Source organism: Leopardus geoffroyi, chromosome D1 (assembly GCF_018350155.1).
Source record: "Leopardus geoffroyi isolate Oge1 chromosome D1, O.geoffroyi_Oge1_pat1.0, whole genome shotgun sequence".
NCBI classification, from domain to species: domain Eukaryota; kingdom Metazoa; phylum Chordata; class Mammalia; order Carnivora; family Felidae; genus Leopardus; species Leopardus geoffroyi.
This window is the reverse complement of record NC_059329.1, coordinates 106462956-106487260: the sequence shown is the minus strand read 5'-3', so window position 1 is coordinate 106487260 and position 24305 is coordinate 106462956. Positions and strand designations below refer to the sequence as shown.

Here is a 24305-nt window from a genome sequence, read left to right as displayed (position 1 = left end):
ACCCTTAGCTCTCAGGAAATTCTGGGAGTTGCTGGAAGCCAGGGCAAGATGTAGCCTACCTTGGCGGCGGGGGGGGGGGGGGGGTACTGCAGTATCTTACCACCCAGCTCTGTGGTTTATTTGCACAAGTTGCCACTTCAAGGATTCCCAAGACCAGCCTCAGTAACTGCCTTGGCCTGAGGTCCACTCTAGTGCTGTCTCCTGCCTTTTTGGGTTTGGGAAACAAGCCTGAGCAGGGCCCAACAGGAGGAGCACCTTCGGAGAGTGAATAAGAGGTTAAGCCTGTTGTACGTGTTCCTTCCACACTTTAGAGATAGATAGGGGAACAGATTCAGCAGTTGGGACTTTGCTTAAGGTTTCGGATCTTGAGATGTCTGCTTCAGGTCCAGGGCGCTTTCCGCAGTCCGAAGCTGTGCGCTGACAGCCGCAGCAGGAACTGCTTAGCCCATCTGATAGTCTTCTCCATGTCATGTTCTCTGTCCCCAGGGCCTCCCCAGCTCCTTTACTCTCCCCATTCTGAGCTCACACCCCGGCAGTATCGGGAGGAACTGACCACTCTACCAGTCTGGGGAAAGAAGCATTTTTTCCCTCCAATGTCTCCACTCAGCTGTCACATGGTAGGTTCCATCGCCTGCCTTGAAGGGGGCCGGTGGCTCTGGCGCCTCGTGAGTACACTTCACGCAGCCCACTATTGCGGAAGGAAAGCCTGACTCACCGGGACCGCAGCGATCTGGCTGTGGCTGAGTGGAGTCTAGAGGGTGCCCACAGGGGCAGAGCTCCCCAACCAGGGCTAGGAAGTGGTCCCTGAACGCCCATTTTAGGGAAGGACAGAGGGCAGAAGGAGAGAGTAACAGCCCTAAGGAACTTGGGAGTCCAGGGGCAGCCTTGAGTTTTGTGAAGTCGGCTCATCCTCCGCCTTTATTCGCCAGGTGAATAAGGAGAGAGGATGCAGCGCCGCGCGCGGGTCGCTAACCGCCTCTTGAAAGAAGGTACGAACAGCACACTCCCAAACTCCCAGCAAGGATAGAGCACTCAGGCTTCAAACCCCCGGCGCCGGTTTTTGTGGCCGCTTTTATGAATATTCATGAAGCCTTGGGCCAATCAACGCCTAAGTGGCTCAGAGCACACCAATCGGCTTACCGCATGCAGATAAGTATCAAAGATGGGCGGCTTTTCCAGAAGCGGGTGAAGACTTAAAGCCGGATGGAAACGGAACCCGGAGCCTTAGGGACTCAGTTTCCGGAGGAGTGTGCCTGCGCGATTGGCCTTGCTACGTCATTTCCTATTGGACTGGCGGAAGTTGCTTCCAAGCGCGCTGCGATTTGTAGGCGTGAGTTCCGGTGGTGGCAGAAGTGGTTGTGTGTTGTCCGTACTGGAGAGTCGCGATGGCGGCAGTGGATTCGGATGTCCAATCGCTGCCTCGTGGGGGTTTCCGCTGCTGCCTCTGCCACGTTACTACAGCCAACCGTAAGCGGTGGCTTGTGAGGGGGTGGTCGTGAGTTTTCGTCTTCGGGTCCTAGTTTTTGTCAAGTCGGTTGGTAGGGTCACTCACCTCGGTTTTCACTCCGCCTGTACCAAGGGATTGGAGAGTGGGGAAAGCCCCACCACTTTGCCCCCTCATCCCTAGTATCCGAAATCTCTACAACTAAAGTGTCACGATCTTATTCCCTCTATCACCGTCATCTGTTGGACGCCCCCTTGTGCCTGTTACTCGGCTGGGCTCTCGGGTGGGGTGAGGGGATTTAGAGGTGAAGGAGCTCACCATCTAGAGGTGCAGACAATTCCAGAGCTCTAGAGATATGTTTAGACAGCTGTAGGATCACTGAGAAAGCAGCACTTAACTCAGGGTAGCCCTAGGGAGGAGCTAGGCAAAGGCAGAAGATGGGTGAGGTAGCAGGGTAGCAGGGCATGCGTGATGAGAAGGTGGATTTGGCAGAATCGACAGGATTCTTGTATGACAGCGCAGGGGACTCCATGAAACCTCAAATTCCACTTTTGAAGTCTGGAATCGCGATCTTTCCTAAACTGGAATCATGATCTTCCTTAAACAGATCTTCCATTCTTTTTCTTTGTAAATGACATTACCACTCTTTGTCCCCTGGGGCAAGCCAGAAATCCAAGATAGTCTTCCCTGGCCCCACATATACATTGGTGACAATAGGCAGCTGACCCAAAATTTAATTAAAAAAAAAATAATAATAATAATAGCAGCTAAACTTTTCCCGTGGTCCACATGTACCAGACTCTGCCAAGTACTCTTAGATGCATAATACCTATGTGGTACTGTTAATATCTTCATTTTGTGTGTGCACAGAGATGCACAGAGAGGTTAAGTAACTTGCCCAAGATCTCACACAGCTTGCCCGAGCTGAGAATTAAACTTGGGCAGTGTGACTTCAGATCTTGCACTTTCAATCTCTATACCATACCTAGGGATGATTCATGAGGGAAGAGTCTAGGGTCCTGTTTTATTTAGTTCCTCTGTATATGACCTGGATAAGCTTCCCGTTAATTTCTTTACAATTTGCAGGTGTTGCTCTAGCACTCAGAGATGGTTTAAGAAAAAGTGGTAGCTAGCTCTCTGGGGAACCACTTAGAATGCATTATATAGACAAATGGACAAGAGAGGAAGGTGAAAAGAGCTAGGACTTTGTTTATTCAAAGATCACACTTCCTATGGCTTGGAAGGATTAGTAGCATTTAGGTATGCATTGAAGTCCACCGAAGAGTGATTTGGATGTTTTTGTTTCATGTTTATCTTTGCAGGACCCAGCCTAGATGCCCATTTGGGAGGCCGGAAGCACCGGCACCTGGTAGAACTACGAGCTGCCCGAAAGGCCCAGGGTCTTCGGAGTGTGTTTGTCAGTGGCTTTCCCCGGGATGTGGATTCTGCGCAGCTTTCTGAGTACTTCCAGGCATTCGGACCCGTGGCTAGTGTCGTCATGGACAAGGACAAGGTAGAGTGAATGGCTATTGGCGTAAAGAACGAGTCAGGTGTGCCACATACAAAAAGAAATGAGGGAGAAACCAGCAGCCCTGTTTCAGCTGGTGCCTCATCCTTGGCGGGCTTGTCCTTCGTGGATACCACAGTACTTGGGCCAGTCCAGCTTTGTGAGCTTCCCCGCCCCAGCCCCTGCTTGGGTTTTATCAGTTCACCAGAGTTAGTCACTGGGGGACTTACTGGTCATTTATTTATTCAGTCAATCTTCATTTGACTTGCCAAATATTAACTGCTGACTTTGTACTGGGCACCATGCGTAGAGCTGCATTTGCAGTCATGAATAGGATAGATCTGATCTCTGCAGGCACAGAGCTTACAGTTTTGTGAATGTAATTACAGCGAAGCAGGTGCTTTGAGGCCACACCATTGGGAGATCTGTCCTAACCCCACAAGAGACTGGTTGATAAAAGAGCTAGCAGTTTATTAACTTCCAGTGAGAGATACTAATGTTAGCTGGCCAAAATACCCTGTTCTTTGGACAGTGCTAGACAAACAGGCTTATTCTTTGTGGTCCTTTTTGTCTTCCAGGCAGACCTTTTGTCAGTTTGTTAGTCCTTTCAAAAAAGTTCAATATTGTACTGCTGTGTTGTGTCATCATATTATAGTTCTGAGGTTGTGCTCTCGTTATGCAGGCATGGCTTTGACTGCCCATGTCTTCTCTTAGGACGGGCTGGGGTGTGTTTTCTTTAGCGATTGCGTTCAGCAATGGACCCACAGTGGCTTAAACAAAAGGGGTTTAATAATAATTCTTCTTCTTCTTCTTCTTCTTCTTCTTCTTCTTCTTCTTCTTCTTTTTTAAGTTTATTTGAGAGAGACAGTGCAAGCAGGGGAGGGGCAGAGAGAGAGGGGGATAGAGGATCCACGGCGGGCTCTGTGCCAACAGCAGACAACAGAGAGCCTGATGCTGGGCTCGAACTCCTGAACTGTGAGATCATGACCTGAACCAAAGTCAGATGCTCAACCGACTGAGCCACCCAGGTGCATCTAATTGTTCTTTGTAACAAGAAGTCCAGACCTGGGCAGTCTAGGACTGTACTGTTTTCCTGCTCTGTCATTAATTGGCAAGTGGCTCTCACTTCTTAGTTGTGATAATGCTGCTTGCACATCTTCAGGTAAGGAAAAGGGGCAGGCTTGGGTGCCTGGGTGGCTCAGTTGGTGGTTCAACATCCGACTCTTGGTTTTGGTTCAAGTCATGATCCTAGGGTCATGGGGATTGAATTCTGCTTTGGGCTCCGAGCTGAGCATGGGGCCTGCTTAGGATTCTCCCTCTCTCTCTCTCTCAAAATGAATGGAATGAATGAATGAATGAATGAAAGACTGAAGGACAGTTTAAAAAGGCTAGTGCCATATGAGCCTGACTTTATTCCCCTGCTTTTCTTTTATTTTTTTAATGCTTGCAAATTTACCTTGAGAGAGAGAGAGAGGAGAGAGAAAATCCCAAGTGGGCTCCGTGCTGACATGATCTTACAAATTGTGAGATCATGACCTGATCCGAAATCAAGAGTTGGAAACTTAACCAACTGAGCCACCCAGGCTCCCCTCCTCTGATTTTCTTTATTTTCTAGGAAAAATTTTCCACCTGCCTCTTCATTAGACTTTGTATATCTCATAGGCCTGAATTCTATCCCATGGTTACCCCTAGCTACAGGCAAGACTGGGAAATGTTTTTTTAGCTGGACACCTTGCCCTTTTGAACAAGAATCAGGGTTCTGTTAGTAAGAAAGAAATGGAGAGGGCATCTGGGCGACTCAGTTGTTAAGCATCTGACTTCGGCTAAGGTCATGATCTCACAGTTCCTGAGTTTGAGTCCCACATCAGGTGAGTCCTGCATTGGGTGAGCACAAGCCCCGCTTCAGGTGAACAGGAGCCCTCCTTTGGGTAGAAACTGGAGCCCCGCTTCTGGTGAGCCCTGCTTCTCTCTTGCGCTCTCTCTGCCCCTTGCTCACTTGCACCCTCTGTCTGTCTCTCAAAAAAAAAAAAAAAAAAAAAAGGAGAAGGTGTATTTATTGGGTGAGCATTTGGCAGTGTCTGCCCCAGACTACTTCCTCAGAAAACCCAGTACCTTCATTTTTGTTCATATTTGCTCCAGTTGTAAAGAATGACCTTTTTCTGAACTTAAACCTCAAGTTTCTGAGGCTTTTAATTATTATCGGGATAATGACTAAAGTTTTTATTGAATAATTATCATGCACCAATCATGTGCTAAGTAGTTTACAAACAATATCTCATTTAATTTCCGCAACAGTTCCTTGAGGGAGATCATCACTGGGAAGTTGGAGATTTGGGGGATTAAGCCCCTTACTTGGAGGCAGTCACAAGTTACTTAACTTTTTAGTTTCTTAGCTTCTAAAATGGAAATAATAATGTATACTGTGTAGGAGCCTTGTGAGACTTAGGGATAGTTCATGTGAACTGATCGGTTTGTAATAAGCCCTCAGTATAATAAGCTCAGTAAGTGGTAGCACTAGCTTGGGGTGATGGTATTGAGAAGAGAAAAATAGGGGCACCTGGGTGGCGCAGTCGGTTAAGCGTCCGACTTCAGCCAGGTCACGATCTCGCGGTCCGTGAGTTCGAGCCCCGTGTCGGGCTCTGGGCTGATGGCTCAGAGCCTGGAGCCTGTTTCCGATTCTGTGTCTCCCTCTCTCTCTGCCCCTCCCCCGTTCATGCTCTGTCTCTCTCTGTCCCAAAAATAAATAAACGTTGAAAAAAAAAAAAATTTAAAAAAAAAAAAAAAAAAAAGAGCGAGAAAAGTATCCAGGAGACAGCCTTCTGAATCTGCTAATCCTGTTCTCCCTGATGCCTTCAGTGGAGTTCTTGAGAAAAATATGTGTGCAGGCAAGGCCAAGCAAAGAGACACCTAATTCCTAGCTGGGGCTTTGATTGCAAACTTGGTGTTGAACTGCAGTCTGGTGAGTAGTGTGATTCCTCAGAGTTGGAAGATTGGCCTGGGCCGGTCCAAGTGGCTGCGTTTCTTCCTTGTTTCACATTTTTTGCTGTGTTTGGCATAGGGCAGAAGTGAGACGAGTGATAAAATTCACACTTTTGAAGTACACAATTCACTGGTTGCTAGTATATTTACAAGGTTCTTCACCCATCCTTCCAGAATGTTTTCATCACCCCTCGCCTCTGATTCAGGCCCGTGTGCTGGTGAGGCTGCTCCCCCTGTCCCACTGCTCCATTAATTTTGTGTATGTGGTGTGAGGTCCAATACCATTCTTTTGCATTTGGCTATCCAGTTGTCCCAGCCCCATGTCGAGAAGACTAATCTTTCCTCATTGAATGGTGTTGACAACTTTGTTAAAAATCTGTTGATCATATGGAGCGACTGGGTGACCCAGTCAGTTGAACATCCAACTTCAGCTCAGGTTATGATCTCACAGCTCGTGAGTTTGAGCCCTGCGTCGGGCTCTGTGCTGACAGCTCAGAGTCTGGAGCCTGCTTCTGCTTCTGTGTCTCCCTCTCTCTCTGCCCCTAACCCACTCTCATTCTATCTCTGTCTCTGTCAAAAATAAACATTAAAAAAAAAAAAAAATTAAAAAAATAATCAGTTGACCATAGAGGTATGGGTTATTTTCTGGAGTGTCTGTTCCATTCCCTTCATCTTTTTTTTTCTTTTTGAAGTTTATTTATTTTGAGAGAGAGAGAGACAGAGAGAGAGAGAGCGTGCGCGCGCATGAGTGGGGGAGGGGCAGAAAGAGAGGGAGACAGAGAATCCCAAGCAGGCTCTGCACTGTCAGTGCTGAGCCCTACATGGGGCTCAAGCCCATGAAACCATGAGATCGTGACCTGAGCTGAAGTCGGATGCTTAACTGACTGGGCCACGCAGGTGCCCTGAGAATTGTTTATCTGAGTATATTCAAAGAGTGTCACCCACTGTCAAATCACGCGTTTGGATTCTTGGTTCCAAAACCATGATCACTGCCCCTGTTGTGATTTGCCAGGGAGTTTTTGCTATCGTGGAGATGGGGGACATAGGGACCCGAGAAGCTGTCTTGTCACAGCCCCAGCACAGCCTGGGAGGACACCGCCTGCGGGTCCGGCCACGGGAGCAGAAAGAGTTCCAGAGCCCTGCCTCCAAATCCCCCAAAGGAGCGGCCCCTGACAGTCACCAGCTGGCCAAAGCACTAGCCGAGGCCCCCGACGTCGGGGCACAAATGGTGAAGCTCGTGGGGCTGAGGGAGTTGTCCGAGGCTGAGCGGCAGCTTCGGAGCCTCGTCGTGGCCCTGATGCAGGAGGTCTTCACAGAGTTCTTCCCTGGTGAGTCCTCTCCCTTCCCGTGTCTCCCTGTTCTTCCCTCCCTCAAGTCCACACCCCCAGTTCTCCCTCAGCTAGAGGCGTTTATCCGGCTGCTCTTCCTTCTTTGTGCCCCCGTGTCCTTCCACCCCATACTCCTCTCTAATGTTGCCCTGCCTTTATTTTCTGCCCGGCACCCAGGCTGTGTGGTCCATCCTTTTGGGTCTTCCATAAACAGTTTTGATGTCCATGGCTGTGATCTTGACCTCTTCCTGGATCTGGGTGACTTGGAAGACTCCCAGGTGAGTGACCAGGGAGGTAGCTAGGAAGAGTCAGCAGGGATGGTCCTCTCTCTCTCATGTTTAGTTCCTCATCTGTAAAATGTAATAGAAGCTACCTGAAAGGGTTATTGTAATTGGAGAAACGTGAATGTGGATGGGTATTAGGTAGAATGAATATGAGTTGACATAGGATACATGGCATTTGTAACATGAAAAAATCAGATTTCAAAACAGTGTATATAATACCCTATTTGGGGAAAAAATATATAAAAGGACATACAATAAAGTAATTTTGGGGTTATGTTTTTGCTTATCTATATTTTCTAATCTCTAATGTACAGTTTCTGCGTTTGGAATAGGAAAGGTTGTTAGTATTTTTGTAAGATTTTGTTTTTTAGAGCAGTTTTGGGTTCACAGGAAAACTTAGCAGAAAGTACAGAGTTTTCATATACTTCCTACTTTACAAAAAGGGTTATTTTAAACTAGTTTTTTTGTTTTTTTTTTTTTAAGTCTATTTGAGAGAGAGAGAGTATAGGCAGTGGAGCGGCAGAGAGAGTGAGGAGGAGACAGAATCCAAAGCAGGCTCCAAGCTCTGAGCTGTGAGCACAGAGCCTGACGTGGGGCTCGAACTCACAAACTGTGAGATTATGACCTGAGCCAAAGTCGGATGTTTAACGACTAAGCCACCCACACGCCCCATAAAAATCTCTTGAGAGCAAGTTGCATACATTGAATCCCATAATAGTACAGTGTGTATCAGGGAAGCACAAAGGCGTCCTACTGTGTAGCGGCAGGACAGTTAGCAAGTAGGGACATGTTAACCTGGTGCAGGTGTAAAATGTTATGAGACTTTAGTCTACAGCCTGTCCTCTACCTTCATCAGTTGCCCACCAGCAGGCTAGCATTGTTTACTCAGTCTCCTTTACAGTTCCTCTGCCTTCTTTTGTCTTTCATGACCATGACATTTTGGTAGACTACAGACCATTTATTATGTGGCATTAAAAGTTATTTTTAATGTAATTAAATCGATTTATTTTTGAGTTTATGCATTTTGAGAAAGAGAGTGCACAAGCAGAGGAGGGCAGAGAGAGAGGGAGAGAGCGAATCCCAAGCAGGCTCTGCACTGTCAGCACCGAGCCCGATGCGGGGCTTGATCTCATGAACCATGAGATCATGACCTGAGCCGAAATCAAGAGTCGGATGCTTAACTGACTGAGCCACCCAGGTGCCCCAGGTTATTTTTAATTTTGAAAAGGGATTGTGAGGATTAAATGAGTTAATTTATATAAAACCCTTGGAGTGGGGCCTAACTCATAAGCAGTAATAGATTGATTTTGAGGAATGTTGCCCACCTGGGGAACAGCAAGAGAGGCGACTATTCATTCAACTCATTTCTATCTACAGCCAGCCCCAAAGGCTCCAGAGTCTCCATCTTTGGATTCAGCCCTTGCATCCCCACTGGATCCTCAAGCCCTGGCCTGTACCCCAGCTTCCCCTCCAGACTCACAGCCTCCTTCTCCCCAAGACTCGGAAGCCCTGGACTTTGAAACTCCTTCCTCTTCCCTGGCACCCCAGACTCCGGACTCTGCTTTGGCCTCTGAGACCCTTGCCTCTCCCCAGTCCCTGCCTCCAGCCTCCCCACTGCAGGAGGACCGGGGAGAGGGGGACCTGGGGAAGGCCCTGGAACTAGCAGAGGCCCTGAAAGAGGGGGAGAAAACAGACGGGGTGGCCATGCTGGAGTTGGTGGGATCCATTCTTCGGGGCTGTGTCCCTGGAGTGTACCGAGTCCAAACTGTGCCCTCTGCCCGACGCCCTGTGGTCAAGTTTTGCCATCGGCCTTCAGGTCTCCACGGTGACGTCTCCCTCAGTAACCGGTACCTTTGTCGTGGGGGTGGGGTGGTTGGGGAAGGGCAGCTGAGCACTCTGGGGTGGTGGAGAGGGAACCCCTGTACAGAAAGCTCCTGCCTTGCTGAGCATTGAGGTTATCCTTGTTGGGTTCCATCCCCTCCTTCTGCCGTTTGCCACCTGTCTGGCATCCGTTTTCACGAATGTAAAGGGTGTTCCTTGAAACACTGTTTTTAGGGGATTCAGAAAAGAGTTCCAGGGTTGAATAAGTTTGGGAAATGCTAAGTCAAATGCAAATAGGTCTCCCTTTCCTCCCTCTCCTCCACTTCCTCTTTCCTTCTCTTTCTCCTTGCCTCTCTTTCTCCCTCCCTTCGTTTCTTTGCATATGAAAGGCTTTGAGCAGTCTTGTAACTACACGCTTCTGGAATATCCTATCCAGGAGGGGCATATAGGATGTAGTGTTTCCCCAGACACATTGATGGCTTTTTGTATACCCTTTCGCATGACCAGTGTGTTAGCAGACACTTGGGAAACCCTCTTTTGGCTTTCTTCCAGCTGGCCCCCGTTCCGCAAGCCGGGAATGAGAGTGGGGTTCTTCAGCACTGACACCCTGGTCTTTGTTCCAGGCTGGCCCTGCATAACTCTCGTTTCCTGAGTCTCTGCTCTGAGCTGGATGGGCGAGTACGGCCCCTCGTGTACACCCTCCGCTGCTGGGCTCAGGGTCGAGGGCTGTCAGGTGAGGATGAATCAGGACAGACTTGGGGTAAAGCTGCTGTTGGGGCAAAGGGAGGGAAGGGGGGAGGCAGGTATAGGAACCAGGGTTGAGAAAACCAGGAGGGTGTCAGATGGCATCCCCAATCTAACTGGAATTATTATTTACCCAGGGAGTGGCCCCCTTCTCAGTAACTACGCCCTGACCTTGCTCGTGATCTATTTCCTTCAGACCAGGGACCCTCCTGTGTTGCCCACTGTATCCCAGCTCACCCAGAAAGCAGGTACGGCAGCCTGGCCTCCACCTTCTTTATCTTGGTAGCATCAGCTTTCCTCTTGTTTATCTTGTTTAGATGCACTGAAGTTACCCCAGGAATGAGATCTCTGCTTATCACCCCCAAATCTTCCTGCTTCCAGGCTGACCCTCACCTTTTTCACTTTCACAGGTGAGGGCGAACAGGTGGAGGTTGATGGCTGGGACTGTAGTTTCCCCAGGGATGCCTCAAGACTGGAGCCCAGCACCAATAAGGAGCCCCTCAGTGAGTTTGGGGAGCCCGGTAAAGTATTAATAAATGATGTTAGGCACAAACGTAGATGTGACATAGCTCAGTTGCTGTTTGCCAGGCACGGTTCTCACAACCACCTCGTGGGACAGCTAGTATTACTGCCATTTTACAGATGAAGAAACCATGCATTGGAGCAATGAAGTGGCCTGCTCAAGGTTACACTGCTAGCAAGGGGAGGGAGCAGCATCTGGGGAAGGATGTTGCTGGGGGCATGGGGAGAGAGGCTGGACCTCTTGTCTATGGAGACTAGAGGAGCCTGGCTTCTGACACTCTTCTGAGCTACTTGGAAGGGAAAAGAAAGTCCTTCTAAGAGAATGCCTCTAGTGCAGGCCTGTCTCGGTTCTGGCCTCTAAGTAACCCTTTCTGCCTGGTCTTCCTCCTCTTCCAGGTTCTCTGCTAGCCCAGTTCTTCTCCTGCGTCTCGTGTTGGGATCTTCGTGGCTCACTGCTGTCCCTGCGGGAGGGTCAGGCACTGCCTGTGGCAGGGGGCCTGCCCTCTAATCGCTGGGAGGGTCTGCGCCTTGGCCCCATGAATCTCCAGGACCCCTTTGACCTGAGTCACAATGTGGCAGCCAATGTGACCAGCCGGGTGGCCGGGAGGCTACAGAACTGTTCCCGAGCGGCAGCCAATTACTGCCGAAGCCTGCAGTACCAGCGCCGTTCCTCCCGGGGTCGGGACTGGGGGCTGCTCCCGCTTCTGCAGCCCAGCTCCCCCAGTGCTTTGCTGTCCGCAACGCCCATCCCCTTACCCCCTGCTCCCTTCACCCAGCTCACTGCTGCCCTGGCCCAGGTGTTCAGGGAAGCACTGGGATGCCATATGGAACAGGGAACCAAGAGACTGCGGTCAGAGGGAGGTGGGCCTGAGGAGTCTCCCCAGGGAGGGACCAGCAAAAGATTGAAACGAGATGGACAGGAAAAAAGCTGGGAGGAGGGACGGGAGGAGCAGCAGGGATGCACGGGAGACCCCAGCGAAGATGGGGTGGAGGAAATGGTTATAGAGGTTGGAGAGACGGTGCAGGACTGGGCCGTGCATAGCCCTGGGTGGCCAGGGGAGCCACCCCACGTGATCGGGCAGCATCTAGCCCCTGGAGAGGAGGGGCGGTCAGGCCATGCGGCACTGGCAGAGCAGGGGCCCAAAGGACCTGAGGCAGCAGGAGAAGGGGCTCGGGGTGAGGCAGGGAAGGGGACGTCCCTCTCCTTAGTGAGCTGGCGCTGTGCCTTGTGGCACCGAGTGTGGCAGGGGCGGCGGCGTGCCCGGCGACGCTTGCAGCAGCAAACCAAGGACAGAGACGGAGGCGGTGCCGGCGCTGCAGAGTGGCTGGCAACGGAGGCTCAGGTAACCCGGGAGCTGAGAGGACCCGGCAGTGCTGCGCAGAAGCCAGCGGCTGAGCCGCTCCTGACCTTCGTGGCGTCGGCCTCCCAGGCCGGCCAGACTCTCACTGTGACCCCACTGCAGGATTCTCAAGGCCTGTTCCCTGACCTCCATCATTTCTTACAGGTTTTCCTCCCTCAAGCACTTCGAAACCTCCTCAAGTGAAGACAGGGGCCCTAAGGGGCAATAAAGCTGCTAGTTAATAAGCACTACAGTGTCCTCTAATTTCCACCCAGTACTTGCCCTCCCCAGACCTTACCGCCTCTTCTCAGAGGTGCCTTTGGCCACCCCAAAACGTGTGTCAGCCTGTTCCGTCATACCATTTGTCACAACTTGCAGCGAGCGCCCGTGATGATGGTGTGTTCCTGCACCTGGGGCCCACTCAGCAGAGTTCCTGAAGGCTGGGGTGCTGGCTGGGGGGCTGGGGCAGTAGCTGTGAGAAGAACCAAGTTTGGCTCCACGTTTACCTTGCTGCCCAGATTTATATGGTGACGGCCTGAAATTGGGGTTCAGGGTTCTACAACCGTTCTCTCACTTTACAGAATTCATCCTGCTCTTATTAAAATGGGTAAAACATTCTCCGACCTGAGCGTGGGTAAAGGGCAGCCCATCATGGGTAAACTGCCCCTAAGGGTGACGAGCAGAAGGGATCCGCTGTGTTCTCTCTCGGCCCCCCCCCCTGCTGCAGGACCAGTACCAGAGCCGTTCCTGCAGTAACTGCATCCCGGAGCCGCATGGTGATTTAATGCGAGGAAACCTCACTTCTGCAGAGGGTTTCTGACCTGGGCTCCGGATAGACATTCATCCTCTCTAGAAAACCAGAGCGGGAACAAATGGAATTATCCACGCAGGAGTTGTTTCCGCTCGAGTGAGTGTGCCACAATCCTGATGTTAGGGGGCTGGCAGGATCCCCGTCAAGTCACCGCGGGTTCCTGAGCTGGAGGGGAACGCTTCTGGGACCCCGCGCGGCGCGGAGTTGGCAGCGGTGCCACGTCGCCGCCCAGAGGAGGCCCTGGATTGCGGCCCATTCTCACAGTTTACCCTCCGCGCCTTCTACCTCCACGTCGGGACTCGGATTGGCCGTGCCTGAGGGGCGGGCCAGTCGAGAGTCCCACTGCGCAGGCGCGGGCTTTTCCGCGCAGGCCGGCAGGCCCCACCCCCTCTCTTTTCCCAATTCAGCGCCGCGGGATACCGAACTGTCGTGCGTATGCCTTCTATGCCGTCCTCGCTTTGCGGCTGCTGTTTCTCCACGGCTCTCCCCTTCCCCCCCTTCTCTCCCGGGCGGCTTACTTTGCGGCAGCGCCGAGAGCCCCACCCCCTTTCTCTGCGGAATCACCATGGCGGCTGGGGTAAGTTTGCCGGCTCTGGCGATCCAGGTCACGGTATCCGACGCCATCCTCTGCCCGAATGGGGCCCTCCGGCGTCAGAGGAGTTCTGGAGCCGAGTGGGGAACTGGTGGGGGGTCTAGAGATCGTACTGTTGGAGAGCAAGGCTTCCAGGCCCCGGAGGAGAACTGAGGCTGGGGCTCTCGGAGGCCAAAGAGGTGGAAGGGTCTAGGGTAGTGGAGAAAAGAGATGTCAGATCCTGGCCGTCTGGGGCCTGAGAAAAGGGTTCGGGTTCACTGCCGCTTCGAGACATGGTATCCGGGCAGGTTGACAACTTTTGTGACCGTTTTGTGGGGCAACAGCAGGGACTGGGTTAAGACGAGGGTCTTTGTGGGCAGGTACGGCTGTCTCCGGTTAAGGGCTCATCATCGGGGAGGTTGGAGAGTGAGAGGAATCCCCGGACGGTGGAGTCAGCCCAGCTGGACCGTTAAGAGAAGGACTAAGAGAAGGAGAAGCTACTGCCAGGGAACTCACTGCGGGACGGGACGGGCGGGGGTGGGGGGGGGACGTTAGCGTGACAAGAAGGAACGGGCTTTTGGGGAGACCGAGTTGATTTGGGAGGAGAGGATGCCATTCGGTTTCGCCTGGCTGTTTTGAAGGGAACTTGGAAACGGTCGGTATGTGTGGTAAACAGTGATGGTGCTTTAAAGGGATGAGCGGCTCAGCGGTGGAGTAGGCAGGTACTCGCCAACCATCAATGAATGAAACCAGGGAAAGGAGGAGTGTCTGTCTGTCGGCAGGTGGAGTCTGCGGGTGCTGGAAGTTCTGGGTTTCTTGAAGATACATTTGAGGGGGTGAGAGTGCTTCTAGAGCTGTCCTTAGGGAAGGTCAAACCTGTCAACAAGCTTTATTTAGCAGTTGGTGTGTAGTTCTGTCCCCGGTATTTCAGAGGACTCTGATTACACATGACAGATACCAGAGAATTTGGTTTACCAGAGGGAGTTGAACGGATTGGGAATAACTCAGGGAATTTATCCCTGGAGGTGACATTTAGAACTGAGACCCTTCTGTCATTAACATTCTCCGTCTTCCCCTCCCCCCACAGACCCTGTACACATATCCTGAAAACTGGAGGGCCTTCAAGGCACTCATTGCTGCTCAGTACAGCGGGGCTCAGGTCCGCGTGCTCTCCGCACCACCCCACTTCCACTTTGGCCAAACCAACCGCACACCTGAATTTCTCCGTAAATTTCCTGCCGGCAAGGTGAGTAGGACGGTGGAGAGGGGTCTCCGGTCCTGAGAATCCAAGGAGGCCTGAAGATGGCCTCCATCTTTAAAAGGGCGCTTTCCATATTACAATTTATTTATTTATTTTTTTACATTTCATTGACTTAAAAAATTTTTCATTTTAAGACAAGTGTGTATTTGCACATAGTTGGGAATAATGCAGACCCTGTTCAGTGACCTGTTGTAAAATTCACAGGTTTCTTTATTTGTGGGAGAGAGAATGAGTTTTGACTGTTTTTAGTGCAAATGTATCAGGTATCTGCCATGAGCTGACCGAGGGGCTTTTAGAGATGGGTAACTAACCATACTAAACAGAGAAGAGATCAGTGTAGTGTGGGGAGTACCACCCTGCTTTCAACAATATGGAGAAAAGAGACAACATTTAGTTTCTGGTCTTTTGCCTATTTGATTGAGGGATTTTACATAAGTATTTGATAATATCTAAATCCTTGGGTTTTCCATGTGAGTTCAGATACCAGGGATACCAGGTAACTTAAATATTTTTGGTTCCGGGGTTTCAGATAATGTCAATAGTTTGTGTCAGTAGTTGCTTAGTAAAGGTCATCAGCCTTATAAAAGAACTTTCATCCACAACAACTCTAGGGCCTGGGATTGGCTAGTGAGAAATTACTGTGTACTTTACTTACTATTTTTTTTTTTTTCATTCCACTCCTCTTTGACTGTTTTATCCCAGGTTCCAGCATTTGAGGGTGACGATGGATTCTGTGTGTTCGAGAGCAATGCCATTGCCTACTATGGTAATTTGCGGTGGGAGTGGGAATGGGAAGATCTGGAATGAAGGAGGTAGGAGAGGATAAGGGTGAGCTGGAGTGACAGGAGAGGAATTTTCATGGCCTTGGATTGGTGTTGGCATGACCCCAAAGTTCTGACCTTTGTGCTCTGCCTCTGCAGTGAGCAATGAGGAGCTGCGGGGAAGTACTCCTGAGGCCGCAGCCCAGGTGGTGCAGTGGGTGAGCTTTGCTGATAGCGACATAGTGCCCCCAGCCAGTACCTGGGTGTTCCCGACCTTGGGCATCATGCACCACAACAAGCAGGTAAGCCTTGGAACTTGGGGAGAAGCCAGGGGCAGGGATGGCATCAGCTCCTGAGTGTCGGGAGTAAGGAATTAAATAGATTGAGGAAAGGAGATGCTAAGAACATACGGATGATAAAAGACCTAATCTCTTGGGTGTGAGTTTGGAGCACTGGGCTGTTGATGGTATCTGGGTTGTTTTGTCACGTAGACCCAGTGGAGGTGGTGCCTGTCATGAGTGGTCAGGGGAGAGATTTCTGCTGTAGAAAAGCTATACCCAGTGGCAGGAGGGTGGTTAAACCGGGTGACCTCTGAGGTTCCTTCTCAAATCCAAAAATACAGGACTGTGGTCAGTATAGTGGGAAATTAAGCCAGACTGCACCATGAAGAAATTGGACATTGAGAGCTTCAATGTCTGATAACATTTGGAATGATCCTAGAGTCTGACTCCATTGCAAAAGGGTTGGGGATGAGCCAGAACTTAGTAAGTGAAATAGTTATCTTAGTTCGGTCATTGGGGGAGGGGAGCAGGGAAGGGGGGGATACCCACTATTAAGTTTGGTCATTTGAAATCAATAGGCCACAGAGAATGCAAAGGAGGAGGTGAGGCGAATTCTGGGGCTGCTGGATGCTCACCTGAAGACGAGGACTTTCCTGGTGGGCGAACGTGTGACACTGGCTGACATCACAGTTGTCTGCACTCTGTTGTGGCTCTATAAACAGGTGACGTTTATAAAGAATCTGGGTCGGCAGAGGGTAGGTGGGGTTAGAAACTAAGGGATGAGTCTGATGAGTCATTTCAGGTAACAGCTCGACTCTAGGAATTCCAGATTTGAGTACCATGCTGCTTTTCCCCTTTCTGAGAAGTCTGGTAATGTTCTGTTGTCCTGATTTCTCTGTGGCAGCTAAGATGTTTCGTTTTGTTTCCATATTTCTTGGGAAAGCCAGCTGTGCTTGGTTGTAAAGACAGAGCTGGTCGCTTCATCAAGAAGATCTTGTGGAGGCATGGGGCGCCTGGGTGGCGCAGTCGGTTAAGCGTCCGACTTCAGCTCAGGTCACGATCTCGCGGTCCGTGGGTTCGAGCCCCGCGTTGGGCTCTGGGCTGATGGCTCAGAGCCTGGAGCCTGTTTCCGATTCTGTGTCTCCCTCTCTCTCTGCCCCTCCCCCGTTCATGCTCTGTCTCTCTCTGTCCCAAAAATAAATAAACGTTGAAAAAAAAAAAAAAAAAGAAGATCTTGTGGAGGCAGAATTAGGTTCGGTTCTTGGCTTCGTTACTTACAAGTTGTAGGTAGAGGTGAGTGAGAGCGACTGAGAATTCATTTAGTCCTTTTTTCTCTGTAAGCTATAAAACCAGGGTAGTAGTAATTACTCTTGAGGTTATCAGGTCAAAGAAAATGACATGTTGCTGGGTCCCGAGCAGCAGCTCTCGGACTGATGCTGGTCCAGAGCAGTAGTGTGGTAATTGTAAAGAAAAAAAGCACCTACTTTGTGTCAGACACGGTGCCAGGGGCCTTGCAGGCATCATCTTAGTCTTGTTCTGCTGTGCGGGTGAGGAGAAATTCGCACCTGGTCCAAGGGCATGTAGCTGATAAATGGTGAAGGATTTGAACCCAGCACTGCAGAACCAACACTGCTGGCTGCTATGCTCTATCTCTGTGCCAAGGTCACTTTCCCTCTGGTCTTAGCAAGCTACAAGATGGTAAATGAGTTGGTTTATGAAGCTGAGTTTAGTTTAAGGGACCGTGTGATGTATTGAAATACTTTTTTGCTTTTGAATTTTTATTTATTTATTTTTGTTATTGAACATTCTTTAGTTTCTGAAGTTTGGATCGTGTGGTTAACATAGATGGTATTTGTTAATCTTATTTATTTGGCAAAATGAGTAATTGATAGCTCTGTGTGTCTGCACTTTTTTTTTTTTTTTAATTTTTTAAATGTTTTTTACTTAGAGATAGGGAGGGAGACACAGGATCTAAAGCAGGCTCCAGGCTCTGAGCTGTCAGCACAGAGCCCTACGCAGGGCTCGAACTCACACACTGTGAGAACATGACCTGAGCCGAAGCTGGGAAGCTTAATTCCCAACTGATTGAGCCACCCAGGCGCCCCACCTTTTTTTTGGTTGTTTATTTTTGAGAGAGAGACACACACACACACACACACACACACACACACACACACACGGCATGAGTGGGGAGGAGCAGAGAGACAGAGACACAGGATCCGAAGCAGGCTCCAGGCTCTGAGCTGTCAGCAAGAACTATGCGGGGCTTGAACCCACAAACCAGAAGATCATGACCTCAGCCAAAGTCAGTTGCTCAGCCATTTGAGCCACCCAGGCATCCTCCCCTCCCCCACTCCACCTACCTACCTTCCTTCCCTTCTTTCCCTTCCTTCCTTTCCTTTTTTTTTTTTAACGTTTATTTATTTTTGAGACAGAGACAGAGCATGAACGGGGGAGGGTCAGAGAGGGGGAGACACAGAATCCGAAACAGGCTCCAGGCTCCGAGCTGTCAGCACAGAACCCGACGCGGGGCTTGAACTCACAGACCGTGACATCATGACCTGAGCCGAAGTCGGCCACTCAACCGACTGAGCCACCCAGGCGCCCCCTTCCTTTCCTTTTTTTAAAAAAATTTATTGAATGGAAGATTGGAATATGTTGGTGTGAATTGGCTTTGTAAAAGAAGTAAGATGCCGGGGGCACCTGGGTGGCTCAGTTTTTGTTAAGTGTCTGACTCTTAGGTTTTGTTGTTGTTGTTGTTATTATTTTGACTCTTAGTTTTTGCTCAGGTCATGATCTCTTGGTTCACGAGTTTGGTTTGTGAGTTCAAGCCCTCCATCAGGCTCTGCACTGAGAGTGCAGAGCCTGCTTGGGATTCTCTTACTCCCTCTTTCTCTGCCCCTCCCCTGCTAGTTCCTCTCTCTTGCTCCCTCTCGAAATAAATAAGCTTTAATTAAAAAAAAAAAAAAAAAAGGAGTAATGTGCCGTGTAAACATTTGTGCTAAGTAGATTTGTAGTAAATGAGGGGTGGGATCAAGCACCCGTTAAATTGGACTGTACTGTGAAAAAGAGGAAGGTAAGCAGGAAGTATCCCCCCAGGTAAGAGGGGACTCTAGGGAGCTGCCATCTGGGGGCTCGAGAGGAAGGTGGAGCTTTGATCTAGAAAGAAACAAGGGTGTCTGGCTTGACACTCTTCAGGACCTTTCTCTCCACTGACTCGGTTTCCACCCTTCTGTTCTGACAGGTCCTGGAGCCGTCTTTCCGCCAGGCCTTCCCTAATACCAACCGCTGGTTCCTCACCTGCATTAACCAGCCCCAGTTCCGAGCTGTCTTGGGGGAGGTGAAACTCTGTGAGAAGATGGCCCAGTTTGACGGTAGGTCGGAGCAGGCGGAAGAGCCGTGCGACCTGACGCAGGGGCTGGTTCATTCAGCCTCAACCCTTTGATGTTCCATCAGGCTTTTGGGTTATGTGGACCCACAGAATGTAGGGTATCCCACATAGTGACCGATATTTCAGGAAACTTGTTTCATAAGCATACATACCCTCACTTGTTCGTATTAACGTCTAGCAACAGTGGTGCATGTCTGTTGCCGAGGGTTGTGTTCTTGGCTTGGGGACGTATGGGGAACTGATGGCAGTGCAGGGCCTAGGCCCCTTCATAGTCCCACCCAGCAGTTTTCCTCTGTTACCCTGCTCACTGTCTGGCTTTAGAGGCACATGGAAATCGACAGGACATTGAATTCTCTCCCTTCCTCTGTACCAGCTAAAAAGTTTGCAGAGAGCCAGCCTAAAAAGGACACCCCAAGGAAAGAGAAAGGGTCTCGGGAAGAGAAGCAGAAGCCCCAGGCTGAGCGGAAAGAGGAGAAAAAGGCCGCTGCTCCTGCTCCCGAGGAGGAGATGGATGAATGTGAGCAGGCGCTGGCTGCAGAGCCGAAGGCCAAGGACCCCTTTGCTCACTTGCCCAAGAGGTAAGGATACTGGAGAGTTAGGGACCCAGGAAGGCCAGTGCGTCCCTGTGCGTGTTCCCCTTACACAGCAAGGGCCCAGAGTTTTAGGGTGTCCATGCAGGAGTGAAGGATGTTTGTTTGCAAGTAAAGCAACTTCTGAGTTTATTCTCAAGAATTGGGTGAATTTTACAAATTTTTTTTAACGTTTATCTTAGAGAGGGAGCAGGGGAGGGGAGAGGGAGACAGAATCCGAAGCAGGTTCCAGACTGAGCTGTCAGTACAGAGCCTGACGCGGGGCCCGAACTCAAGAACCATGAGATCATGACCTGAGCCAAAGTCAGACGCTTAACTGACTGAGCCACCCAGGCGCCCCAAGAACTGGGTCCATTTTAAAAGTGGAAGGCAGATTCTAAGTACGTTTCTTACATTTGGGAAAAAGATAAGAACTCCCTTTCTAGCAAATAGATGGGGCACAGCATTGGGTGTGGAGGTAAAGTGGTCTTGAACATGCTCAGTCAGATTTGAGAGCCCCCAGAGCTAACAGGGAGAGGATACAGAGAGCCTCATGTCTGCCCTGCTGGGCTGGCTCTGAATCCGTGACACCAGGTCAGTGTCGTTTGATTGTTATTTTTACTGTTTGGATGAACAGGCAATGTAAAAATTCTTACTGAGAAAAAGGAAGGTGACCATGGCTCCATAGTGCCTGTCTGGTTCATTTTTTTGGGGGGAGTTAAACCCCTCAAGGAGAAAGAAATAGATGGGATGGTCGTCACCCCACCCACTTCCAACCTTTTCAGTAAAGGTTGGGGTTCTTTGAAGAAAACGCGGTCAAAGGAAACTTTCGGGTGAAAATGGTGGGACATCTAGTACTTAGCCGCTTCTCCAAACTCAAGTTCTCAGTCACTGCCCTAGGTCATTCATTAGAATTGCAGGCCTTATGAGGTGCCTGGGTGGCTCAGTTGGCTGAGCATCTGACTCTTCATTTCACCTCAGGTCATGATCCCAGGGTCATGGGATCGAGCCCTATGTTGGGCTCCTCGCTGAGCACGGAGCCTGCTTGGGATTCTCTATCTCCCTCTGCTCCCTGCCCCTTGCACGCATGCTGCTCGCGTGTTCTCTCTCTCTCTCTCTCTCTCTCTCTCAAAAAAATTGCAAGCGTTATGATACTGGTCTTGTCCATAGCCACTTCACATATGTAGTTCTTGTTTTTCCCTGCTTTTCTCACCTCACTCTGCCTTTCCCGAAGCTGTCTGGTCTTTCAATAGTTCTGTTAGTGTTTAGTAGGGTTCAGCCTCCCTTATTTTGTACTGGTTTTCTTTTCTTTCTTTTATTATTTTTATGTTTACTTATTTTGAGAGAGGGAGTGCTAGCGGGGGAGGGACAGGACAGAGGGAGAGCGAGAGACTCAATGCCAAGCAGCCCGTGCTGGCAGCGCAGAGCCCCGTGTGGGGCTCAAACCCACAGACTGTGAGATCATGACCTGAGCCGAAATCAAGAGTTGGACACTTAAGTGACTGAGCCACTCAGGCGCCCTGTAATGGTTTTTTATGGGTTAACCCAGCATGAAGGTGCACACTGCTGGAGGGTACGATAGGAGCGTGGAGACTTCTAAATGACGAGCCTCCTAGTGCTGGGTGGTCACCGTTAGGAGCTGCTGTTTCCCCATCTGGGGAGAAACTTGGAGTGTAGCTCTTAGGCTTAGCAGCTCATACAAGACCAAGGAAGGTTTCAGGTGCAGCTCTTCTTTACAGATGTATTTCTTTTTGAACCGAAGTGACGTACTTTGAACTTAGCACAGGGGCAGGTCAAGAGTTGAGTAGGCTTTTTGGCGTGTGTGAGTATGCTCTGATAACTAACCCGAATTACATATGCTGTTGTAACATAGACACCGTTAATTTTTAGAGATTTTCACATATATTAGGTCTGTATACTCTGGGCAGAAAACAAATCAATAAACTGAAAATCTTTAATAAACTTTGCATTTCTTCTTTCGGGGAATGTTGGTTAATACCAATTTGTTGTATTGCCATGACGCTCTACTGGGCTGCCTACCTAGATGATTTTTCCCCTGGATTTTTTTTTTATTTTTTATTTTTATGTTGAGAGAGCGCGGGAACGTGTCCGCGTGTGTGTGCACACACGTGAGCATGAGCTTGAGCGGGGTAGGGGTGGAGACAGGGAGAGCGAGAATCCCAAGCAGCCCCATGGAGCCCCAGAGTTCGATCTCCCAAACAGTGAGATGGTGACCTGAGCCGAAATTGAGAGTTGGACGCTTAACTGAGCTACCCAGGTGCCCCTCCCCTGGATTTTTAAGATCACCAAGGTTATGTCTTCAAAGATGAATACTATTTGTCTCGAGTTAGTTCTAGTCCTTTTAAGGCCTTCCAGCTCAACTTGTTCCAGGAGCTGTTGAGAGCCTGTGGTCATTTGGTTGAGAAATGGATGCAACGTGGTCACAAATTAGAAAGTTCCAACAGTTTGGGAAGGTGTGAAGAAAAAAGTCCCCGGTCCCTTTTTTGGGTGGTTGAGATGGAAGCTCCTCAGAGGAGGCCTCTGATGGGTATTTGGGAAGGAACATAGGACCCAGGGTTGAAGTCCAGCCTCTACTTTGCTGTAATGCAACAGCGGGCAGATCCGCACCACTTAATGGTTTCTAACTCCAGGGTTTGTTACTGTTATTTATGTTAGTGAATAATTGGACCAATGAAACATTTAGTAAGGGCTTTTTTTTAAAATAATTTTTTTGTGTATTTATTTTGAAAGATAGTGATAAGAGCATGAGCGGGAAGAGGGGCAGAGAGAGGGAGACAAGCCCAAGGAGGCTCTGTGTGGGACTCTAACGCGGGGCTCGAACCTACGAACTGTGAGATTCATGACCTCAGTCAAAACCAAGTCAGATGCTTAACCATCTGAGCCACCCAGGCGCTCCAGCCATTAAAACATTTGTGAAAAGATATATAGGGTGATATAGTATCAAATGAACAAATTGTAGAAGGCACAAAACTGCATACATCATCTTTGGAAAGTCACCAGTGGCAAGTGTATAAAAATATTAATTAGTTGTCTTGTTTGCTGGCATTGTGGGTTTTATAACTGCAAAGAAAAGTAGAACTCCTACCGTGAGAAGAGGGACCTCTCTGTAGCGGCAGAGCCTTCTCTGCTCAGTGTGCCATATCTGAGCCAGATCGCTTCAAAAATAATCTGAACCTAAGGGCTTTTCAGCATCCGGACTTGTTCCTGGGCAGAGTGACTAAGGCCACGGGTGTAAGGTCTGGGGTGGAGTCCCTTTGAAGATGTTCACTGCTTACATTGTTGTCACATTGTAGTGTATGTAACCTGAAGAGGCCAATGGTGGGGGAAGAAAGTTGGGTGAGTCAGTTTTTAAGTGTGACTCAATGGGAAAGCACCCCCCCCCTCCCCCCAGCGGCTTGCCAGGAATAAAAGGGAGTGCTCATTCTGGGTCTCCGCCAGGGGGCAGCAGTTCCCTGTGCCTTTCTTGGGGCTGCCTCCTTCCGGCGCGCCCCGCCTCCCCCCGGGCAGGTCCTGCCCTCCTCAATCCCAGCTGATTTAGGCAGGGAGCAAAGGAGTACCCTAGACCCCTTGTTAGTACCCCCTTAAGCTCTCTTCCCTCGTAAGGTTGTACCCGTTTGCCAGTCCAGTGACCTCTTTAAACCAGTACGTTTTAAGTGAAGATTGCCCTTAGCTTCTTCTTTAGCCTGACTGCCCTTGGTTGCCTCAGTAGGACCTCCACGTTGACCTTGCTTTTTCCCTCCACTCAGTACCTTCGTGTTGGATGAATTTAAGCGCAAATACTCCAACGAGGACACCCTCTCTGTGGCGCTGCCGTACTTTTGGGAGCATTTTGATAAGGATGGCTGGTCTCTGTGGTACTCCGAGTACCGCTTCCCCGAGGAACTCACCCAGACCTTCATGAGCTGCAACCTCATCACCGGTGAGCAGAGGGTGGGTCTAGGAAGAAGGGAGGACAAGGTAGTGGGTGATGTGATCCTAAAGGCAGCGTGTTCTCTCTCACCCCTTCAGGAATGTTCCAGCGGTTGGACAAGCTGAGGAAGAATGCCTTTGCCAGTGTCATCCTCTTTGGAACCAACAATAGCAGCTCCATTTCTGGAGTCTGGGTCTTCCGAGGCCAGGAGCTTGCCTTTCCGGTGAGGAAAGTTGTAGGGGAGGAGTCTGTCTCTTGAGGGTGGGGCAAGGGTATGGGAGACACACTTTTATTCCTGTGCCTTGTAGGCATTCAGGAGAGTTCAAGGAACATGTACAGGAAGGAGCCGTCACAGTCACAGGAGTTTTAGGAGCTGATGACATGTGTCTGAGCTGGAACACATGAGCTGGAACAGGTGCGGGATAGTATCTGATAACCTGACCACATGCTTCTCAACCTGGCCTTTTTTTCCCCAGCTGAGTCCAGACTGGCAGGTGGACTACGAGTCCTATACGTGGCGGAAACTGGATCCTGGCAGTGAGGAGGCCCAGACGCTGGTTCGAGAGTACTTTTCCTGGGAGGGGGCCTTCCAGCACGTGGGCAAAGCCTTCAATCAGGGCAAGATCTTCAAGTGAACATCTCTTGCCGTCACCTAGCTGCCTGCACCTGCCCTTCAGGGAGATGGGGTCATTAAAGGAAACTGAACATTGAACCCTTACCTGTCCTGCCTCCTTTGTGAGTGATGGCTTCTTCCAAGGGG

At 50.0% G+C, this 24305-nt stretch overlaps 2 protein-coding genes across 3 annotated transcripts; both read left to right on the top strand.

The window, feature by feature from the left end:
* The first annotated feature begins 1291 nt into the window (after nucleotides 1–1291).
* TUT1 (terminal uridylyl transferase 1, U6 snRNA-specific) lies at nucleotides 1292–12217 on the top strand. Its single transcript, XM_045485566.1, has 9 exons — nucleotides 1292–1467; nucleotides 2767–2957; nucleotides 6943–7258; nucleotides 7436–7536; nucleotides 8920–9389; nucleotides 9987–10096; nucleotides 10245–10355; nucleotides 10518–10610; nucleotides 11026–12217. Exons 1-9 carry the CDS (start codon nucleotides 1386–1388, stop codon nucleotides 12171–12173), a joined length of 2622 nt encoding a protein of 873 aa, XP_045341522.1. The 5' UTR covers nucleotides 1292–1385; the 3' UTR covers nucleotides 12174–12217.
* EEF1G (eukaryotic translation elongation factor 1 gamma) lies at nucleotides 11238–24257 on the top strand. Of its 2 annotated transcripts, XM_045485575.1 has the most exons (11): nucleotides 11238–12876; nucleotides 13188–13357; nucleotides 14439–14597; nucleotides 15315–15378; nucleotides 15533–15675; nucleotides 16233–16376; nucleotides 18899–19028; nucleotides 19419–19623; nucleotides 23382–23554; nucleotides 23644–23768; nucleotides 24022–24257. In XM_045485575.1, exons 2-11 carry the CDS (start codon nucleotides 13346–13348, stop codon nucleotides 24178–24180), a joined length of 1314 nt encoding a protein of 437 aa, XP_045341531.1. In that variant the 5' UTR covers nucleotides 11238–12876; nucleotides 13188–13345; the 3' UTR covers nucleotides 24181–24257. The 2 variants fall into 2 exon arrangements, with proteins under 2 accessions (XP_045341531.1, XP_045341530.1); XM_045485574.1 differs by lacking the exon at nucleotides 11238–12876 and having other exon boundaries at nucleotides 13127–13357.
* The last annotated feature ends 48 nt before the right edge of the window (nucleotides 24258–24305 follow it).